This window comes from Diabrotica virgifera, chromosome 7, assembly GCF_917563875.1.
Source record: "Diabrotica virgifera virgifera chromosome 7, PGI_DIABVI_V3a".
Lineage (NCBI taxonomy): Eukaryota > Metazoa > Arthropoda > Insecta > Coleoptera > Chrysomelidae > Diabrotica > Diabrotica virgifera.
This window is the reverse complement of record NC_065449.1, coordinates 78,141,642-78,150,416: the sequence shown is the minus strand read 5'-3', so window position 1 is coordinate 78,150,416 and position 8,775 is coordinate 78,141,642. Positions and strand designations below refer to the sequence as shown.

General features: G+C 30.4%; 1 protein-coding gene across 1 annotated transcript in view; it reads right to left on the bottom strand.

The window, feature by feature from the left end:
- Positions 1 to 2,344: 2,344 nt before the first annotated feature.
- LOC114346471 (peroxidase) overlaps positions 2,345 to 8,775 on the bottom strand; it is a 209,375-nt gene continuing 202,944 nt past the window's right edge. The window contains exons 13-14 of the mRNA XM_028297210.2: positions 7,456 to 7,602; positions 2,345 to 2,748 (exon numbers count right to left, since the gene is read on the bottom strand). Coding sequence (XP_028153011.1) covers positions 2,637 to 2,748; positions 7,456 to 7,602 — 259 coding nt within the window. The 3' untranslated portion in view covers positions 2,345 to 2,636. The remainder of the gene's footprint in view (positions 2,749 to 7,455; positions 7,603 to 8,775) is intronic.

Sequence of the window (8,775 nt, the reverse complement as noted above, 5' to 3'; positions counted from 1 at the left end):
TGTAATGTTATATATTATTATTTTTTCAAATAGTACCTATACCTTCACGTTTTTGCTTCAAAAAAGTATTAAATAAAAACGACTTCAACATATTATTTTAAGAAATGCTGGTGACTATAATTTTGGTTTTTCAATATTTAGGGTAAAATTTTAGCTTATAGTTTTGATTTCTTTGTATTGATTTTAGTTAATTCTTATTTTTTTTTGTTTAGTAATACTCGGGATACCGGCTGGATGGCTCGGTTGACCGATAGAAACATTTCGATGTGTGTAGAACATTTCGATGCTATAGAAGGGCATTCATGGTTCGCGTTCGGGTTCAGTCTGAGCTTTTACTTTCAAACATAGTAGTTGTTAAAACACTTATCAGTAGAGAGCGGAATATATGCAACACAACATTACCAAAATATGCGCATATATATGCATTACTTTTACTACAAATATGCAGGTATTTTTTCTAAATTTGTCTAAATATGCAAATGCATATTAAAAATACTCAAAGTAAAACAATATATTAAATAATATAAACATTTATGTTTAAAAAATTCAACCTACATTTATGTTTAATACATATTTATTTTTCACATAAAAACAAATGAAATGACACACAAAAACTGATATTATAATTAAATTAAGAATCTAAATTATAGTATGAATTTATAATAAAATATTTTTCAAAATTTTCAACTAGCAACTTTTGCCTTCTATCACTAAAAACGTGTTTGGACACAGAAAAAGTTCGTTCTACATCTACTGATGTTGTAGGACAATATTTTAATTTAGGCAGTAAACTAATTTGCCAAGTCGTAAGATCTTCAAAAAAGTTGCCTTCAAAAATACGTACAACTTTCCTCAAACAATCGAAGCCCTCATATTTTTCTAAAACATTTTTTAATTTATTTCTAATTGTAGTCCCTGTATTTCCGGGAATTTTTTGACAATGAGCAGAAAAAGTGTTAACAAGATTAACCGAATCACTTAATTGTAAATTCCTTTGTTCTAATAACTTTATTAGATCTGGTAAAAAACTAAAATTAACTTTTATGAACATAAGTTCTTTAGCAATTTGTACGTTACTTAAAAGTTCTTGACTTTCAGTTACACACTGCGAGTCATTTTGAATATCTAAGACATGATGCTTTTGTTTGTCAGTTCCTCGTTTAAAAAATGAAATGTGAAAATGAATGTAACTTACGATTTTGGAACAGGCCTTGCAAAATACTTTGTCTCCACTTAGCTTTAACTCGGGAAAACACTTTATCCAAGCACTTTTTTGAATGGTAGACATATTTAAATTTAATATATACCAATCACTTCAAAAACACTAAATACGATACAACGTTTACTTTAAACAAATGTTGGCCGGAAACTGACAAAATAAATATTAGACCCTTAAAAGCAGGTAGGTACCTACGACTTGCTACGCTAATAAAATAATATTTTTCTGGGAACACCCATAATTGTTAAATTCAGGTAGTAATGAGAAAGTCCAGATAGATAATAATGAGCGATAGATAGATAAATAACGAGCTCGTTCATATCGAAGTTATAAAATTCCAACTAAGAGAGGAAAATTTTAAACTTTTATATAATTTATTTTTAAAATATGCAAAATAAATCGTGTTTAGCTTAAATATGCAATGTTGTGTTTGTTGTCTGAAAATATGCAATATATGCATCTATATGCACTTTGCATATATTCCGCTCTCTACTTATCAGACTATGCTCTTAAACTACACAAACAGTATAAAATATTTATCGCTATCAGAATATTTTGTTCATCATCATGTTTAAACATCATATATTGATAGCTAAATTAATCTTCAATCTTTTAGCTGTTCAAAATTTGGCCCTGTTCATTGTCGGATGTTTCTTAGCCACGATAGTCTTTTCCTTTCTACTCATTTCTTTCCCTCTATCTTTCCTTTCACTTTTCGTTGAGCCAATTATTAATTATTTATCAGTATGTGGCCTAAGGTATGATATTTTCTAACTTTCTCTGTGTTGAAAAGTTCTCGTTCCTTGCCTATTCTATGCAACCCCTTTATGTTTGAGGTATGTGATGTCCATGAAATCTTGAGGATTCCCCGGTAGTAGAACTACATTTCAAATGCCTCCAATTAATTTACGGGTGATCTTTTAAGGGTCCTCGTTTCAACTCTTGGAGTCATCATTTTTATTCATTAAACATATCGGTGCAGATTGACCTTATTTCGGATGCTCTACTACAAGCATTATTTCTTTTCTTCTTGACATTTGGCATTATGCTTAAACATATATATTTTTGTCTAGTCAATATCGTTAAAAATAAAGCAAAGTAGATATGACCGCAAGTAAGACAAAATTATCAGATAACTTAACTATTTAATGTAACAAAGAAATATACAATTACTTCTAACAGTAAGTTTCAATCTTAAATTTTTACTTCAAGATTCTTAGCTATACATGAGCTTTTAAGTAAATAATTAGTATATTTACTAACATTATATGTGTTGGCACTGTTTTATAATATCTATATTATATATAATACTAAAGAATATTCCTTTTTGTGTAAGTACATTCGGTTGATATGCTCAATAAATAAATTAGTACAATGGCATCTGTACAACTATTTTTACATTAAATCTAATATAATTCTATTTTCCTAAAATATCATTTAGCTGAAATGCATGTTCGTGCGGAAAATGTGCCCATTTGCTAAGATCCAAACTTGGGATTATTCCAGATTTGCAAGGAACACGGGGATTTCTGAAAAATAAATATTGATTAATATATTTTTTTTGTTATGTAAATTATTGACATTATTTTAATATTTTATATTGTAAAGTTATGCAGAATTCCTTCCACAAGAGAAAATTATAAATTGTGCATATAATTTTATTTGATATACAGGGTGTCCCAGACTAATTTAGCCACGCTATATCTCTTAAACGAATAGAAATTTTCGAATGGGACAAAAAGTGATATATTCTACTTGTAATACACTTTAATATGGCGTACAAAAAAATAATCCCCTAAATATTTATCCCTTAGTTACAACCCCTAACTTTAATTTTCTTAATAGCACCCTGTATATTTTTTTATAGTTTTGGATGTGGTCTTTTATCGTCTATTCAACACATTTTTTGAAAATAAAATCGGTTCGTAAATAACCAAGAAACTATCAGTTTATTTTTGTTAATTGTGTGTCCCAGACTAATTTATCCAGGCCATATTTCTTAAACGAATAGAGATTTTCGAATGGGACAAAAACTGATCTATTCTATTTATTGTAATACACTTTCATATGGCGTAGAAAAGTTCATTTCCTAAATATTCATCCCTAACTTACAGGGTACTATTTTAAAAAAAATAAAGTTAGGGGTTGTAACTAAGGGATGAATATTTAGGGGATAATTTTTTTCTACGCCATATTAAAGTGTATTACAAATGTAATAGATCAGTTTTTGTCCCATTCGAAAATCTCTATTTGTTTAAGAAATATAGCCTGGATAAATTAGTCTGGGACACATAATTAACAAAACTAAACTGATATTTTCTTGGTTATTTACGAACCGATTTTATTTTCAAAAAATGTGTTGAATAGACGATAGAAGACCACATCCAAAACTATAAAAAAATATACAGGTGCTATTAAAAATTAAAGTTAGGGGTTGTAACTAAGGGATGAATATTTAGGGGATGGTTTTTTTCTACGTCATATTAAAGTGTATTACAAGTAGAATATACCACTTTTTGTCCCATTCGAAAATCTCTATTCGTTTAAGAGATATAGCGTGGCTAAATTAGTCTGGGACACCCTGTATACAGGGGTGGGATAAAATATGTAACCAACTAAATATCTTTCAAATAAAAAAATATATAGTATAGTAATAAAAAAGAATCAACCAGATTGTCAAACAGAAGTCGATGCCATCAGTAACAGTCGATGACAATCAGTTAATCATGAACAATCAGAACAATCAGTGGATGCCATCGATGCCATCAGTAACAAGTAATAGAACATTGGAATTGCACTGTCCAGCTATGGAGATATGGACAAAGAAGTGAGAAATCAAGTTAAGAAAGTAATTAGATTGGGAGGATGTCTTAATAATACTATATGGCGAAACCGATATATTAAATATTAACACATTTTTGTCAAACTTCCGGTCCAAATCCTTTTTAACCGGAAATGACATCAAATCCGCAACTAAATATTCTAGCTCGACTTTTAAATACGTGATGATTGACGTATCACATGTACTATTTCTGCGACTACATACAGTGCGTCCATAAAGTAACGCATAAATTCGTTATTTCATAAACCGACGACTTTGAGGAAAAATCCCGAAACAGGTCGATTTTTATTTTTAAATTACGATTTTTTGGCATATATATTATCCTCGTGACGTCATTCATTTGGGCGTGATGACGTAATCGATGATTTTTTTAAATGGGAATAGGGGTCATGTGATAGCTCATTTGAAAGGGTATTTAATTCTCTATCCAGTAATATAAACAATAACATAATTATTTATACAGGGTGTTCAAAAAACATTTTTTTAATTAAAATAAGTGAGACAAAAAGAAGAATATATGTAATTTATTTTAAATCAAAATGCATTTTACTACTGTCAGTAAAGAGAAAAAAATTTTATCTGACAAATAAACATTTGATTTTCGTTTAAACGAAATGTTCAAACTGCCAAGAGACAGGTGGGTGGCAGCTTTAACATTGAATTTAAGCGAAAAACAATATTTATTTGTCAAATAAACATGTTTTTCCTGTTTTCTGACAACAGTTAAACGTATTTTGAATTAAATAAATTACATACATTCTTTTTTTTGTCTCAATTATTTTAATTAAAAAAATGTTTTTTTGAACACCCTGTATAAATAAATATGTTAATGTTTATATTAGTGAATAGAGAATTGAATACCCTTTCAAATGAGCTATCACATGACCCCTATTGTCATTTAAAAAAATCATCGATTACGTCATCATGCCCAGATGGATGACGTCACTAGTATGATATATGTGCCAAAAAATCGGAATTTAAAAATAAAAATCGACTTGTTTCGGGATTTTTCCTTAATGACGCCGGTTTACGAAATAATGACTTTATGCGTTTCTTTATGGACGCACTGTATAATATAATGTGTCACTTCCGATTACACCTTTCTAACCATAGTCCATGTGGTGAGACCGCTCCCGTCTGAAAAAAATTTCTGATTCGGTTTCTTTGTGGATTCCTATTCAAAAATGTCCCCTTTAAACAAATCTGAAGGGTGCCGGGTGGAATTTTTGGGCAGAAATTGTTTAAACAATTTTTTTAAACAAATAAAAAATATCATGTTTTTTTGCTCTGGAACTATATTTTTAGATTTTTTGGGTCAATATAAACAAGAAAGGTATCTTATAATTTTTCTCAGAAATTGATAGTTTTGGAGATATAGGCGATTTAAAATCTGAAAAATGCGAAAATACGCATTTTCGAGGCTTAAAAACTCATATTTAAATTAGTATTTTTGAGGTTGCCAGATACTTATATTGAAGACTGAACATTCGGCTTCAAGATTCTGAAGAGTGATCGCGTCTAGCTTTAATTTATACTGTTGTTTTTTAATTGTTAAATATGCGTGTTTATCCGATTTTTTTGCCGGTGCGGCGCGCTCCATTTCAAAAATCTCCTATTTTCATCCGAAAAATATTTTTTCTAGATTGTTTGGGACATTCTAAATAAAATAAGTTTCTTGACATTTTTCTCAAAAGTTAATAGTTTTTAAGTTATAAGCGATTGAAAATCCGAAAAATGACAAAAAACGCATTTTTGGATTTTAAATCGCTTATAACTTTAAAACTATTAACTTTTGAGAAAAATGTCAAGAAACTTATTTTATTTAGAATGTCCCAAAGAATCTAGAAAAAATATTTTTCGGAGAAAAATAGGAGATTTTTGAAAGGTAGCGCGCCGCACCGGCAGAAAAATCGGATAAACACGCATATTTAACAATTAAAAAACAACGGTATAAATTAAAGATAGACGCGATCACTCTTCAGAATCTTGAAGCTGAATGTTTAGTCTTCAATCTAAGTATCTGAAAACCTCAAAAATACTAATTTAAATATGAGTTTTTAAGCCTCGAAAATGCGTATTTTCACATTTTTCAGATTTTAAATCGCCTATAACTCGAAAACTATCAATTTTTGAGAAAATTTACAAGATACCTTACTTGTTCAGAATCACCGACAAAACTCAAAAATGTATGTTCCGGAGCAAAAAACGTGATATTTTGTATTTGCTTAAAAATTTTTTTTAAACAATTTCTGCCCAAAAATTCCGCCCGGCACCCTTCAGATTTGTTTAAAGGGGACATTTTTGAATAGGAATCCACAAAGAAACCGAATCAGAAATTTTTCCAGACGGGAGCGGTCTCACCACATGAACTACCAGAAGTGATACAAAAACCGGAAGATGAATTTATTCTCGTCTTGCTAGGGCGCGCCGAGTAATATATCGCTTGTACTTTAAAACAGTACTTCCACTTGCAACTCTGCAACCAGAAGTCCGAGGTTAAAATTTTCACCTTTAATACCATCCTTGAGTTATAAGCTCTCACTCGACGCCTCATTTATCATTCTATCCGTTCTAACAACGTGGGAGTTGTATTCTCGGACAGACAGACGGACAGACAGACGGACAGACAGACAGGCATGAAATTGGAAGTACAGTAAAACCTGCCATATCCGGATCAATGTGGCGACAGACCGATCCGGATATGAAAAAATCCAGATATCAAGACCACTACTTCTTTTACAGTTTCTGAAAGGGTTTCTCCTTCACACATTCCAGTAATCAACGCCGTCAATAACTTTCGTCGATAGACACGTTTTATAGATTCTATAATACATTATTTCGCTATCTTTTAGTTCCTCTTTTAGTGCGTTATCCAACAGCAGGACTGCCTTTTTCGGTAGATTTCGGTAGATCCGGACGGCTCAGAACCGTCCGGACATGGGGAGGTCCGGATATGACAGGTCCGGATATGGCAGGTTGTACTGTATATATATTTGTTTTCGTCTTGCTAAGGTGCGTTGAATAATAAATCGCTCGTACTATTTTGGCGACTTTAATACTTCCAGTTGCAACTCTAACTCTAAAACCAAAAATTCGAGGACAAATGTCTCGTCTGTAATACCATCTTTGGGTTAAAAACTCTCAGCATTCGACACCTCATTTGTTATTCTATCTGGTTTAATAACGGAGGAGTTATATTCGCGGATAGACAGACAGATGAACAGACAGGCATGAAACCGGAAGTATATATTTATTCTCGTCTTGCTAAGGCGCGTCGAATAATATATCGCTTGTACTATTTCAGCTACTTTAAAACAGTACTTTTGGTTACAACTTTAAAACTGGATAACAATTTTCTAACAAGATAAATAAAGTTAATTAACAAGAAACTTACATTTCGTGATCTGGTAGTACCATTGGATACAGCTGAACCGTATCTATTAAATCTGTGTTATCACAGATAAGTCTTGCTAATCTAACTTTTCTAATTTCCTGAAGTTGCTCTGGGGTAAAAGATGAAGGCTGATTGGGCAGTTCATACCTGAAATAAAATATTATTGTTATATTATTATTGTTATTGAACGAAAATTGTATTTTTGATAATATTAGTCAGAACAATATAGACATTGTGCTAAAGCTATTTTCGTGTGGCATCTTAATGCATTTTACTAGTGGTATTGGGAATAAGGCACAATTTTACTTTAAAATAAGTTTTTCTACAACCGTGTTAAAAATGCAATTTTTAGCACTTCATAGGAGTGTTAAAATTGCTACTTTAAAGCACTACTGCTTTAAAAATTTTAAGGCACTGGAGTTAAAAGTGAATTGTGAAATTGTGAAACGTCAAAATATTTAAATTTCATTTATTAACATTAATATTAATAATACAACTTGCGTAATTTGAAAAAGGTGGTTTAAAAGGTTTTTTAAAATTTAATATAAACTGTATTATTGCATTTTTAACACGTTTGTAGAAAAAAAAAACTATTAAAATTTGTTAGAATATACAACAATAAAAGTAAGATGTTATTCTATAGTTGTTATGATTTACGTATTGACAGTATAGGCAGTTTTGATGTGATGTCAAGAAAAATAGAAAAATGGAATGTCAGTCAAGTTCAAGTAAAAGTTTTTGTAGATATTGTCCGGTAATTGAGAATGAATAAATTATAATTGTTGATATATAAGACGTTTGTACAAAAATATTGTATGATATACGTGTTAAAAAGTACATTTTTAAGGCACTCATGTGAATTGCAGAATTCGCTTCGGTCATTCTGCAAACTTTCACATGCGTGCCTTAAAATTGTACTTTTAACACTTATATCATAAATAACTATTATTTGACGTTTCGATTTCCACTATCGTTTCAAAATAATTTTAAAATATGAAATGATATTTCAATATATAATTTGATACATTTTATGAAATACCTATGTAAATGAATTGCAATTAAATATTAGTGTACAAAATTACTAAAATTGTTACTATACAGTATTCGCGGTGTGCAAGTACTTGGAAAGGGAAACGAGAAACGACCGTGCGCGAGTCGCGGAGAAATATTGCATCTATCTTAAATAATTCATATTGTCAATTGAAATTGTCAAATTGACGTATATTTCATACCTTCTGTCATTGACGCAGAAAAATTATATATTGCTCCACAATATTGATATGATATGCAATTATTATATAAAGGTAAATTTAATTAATT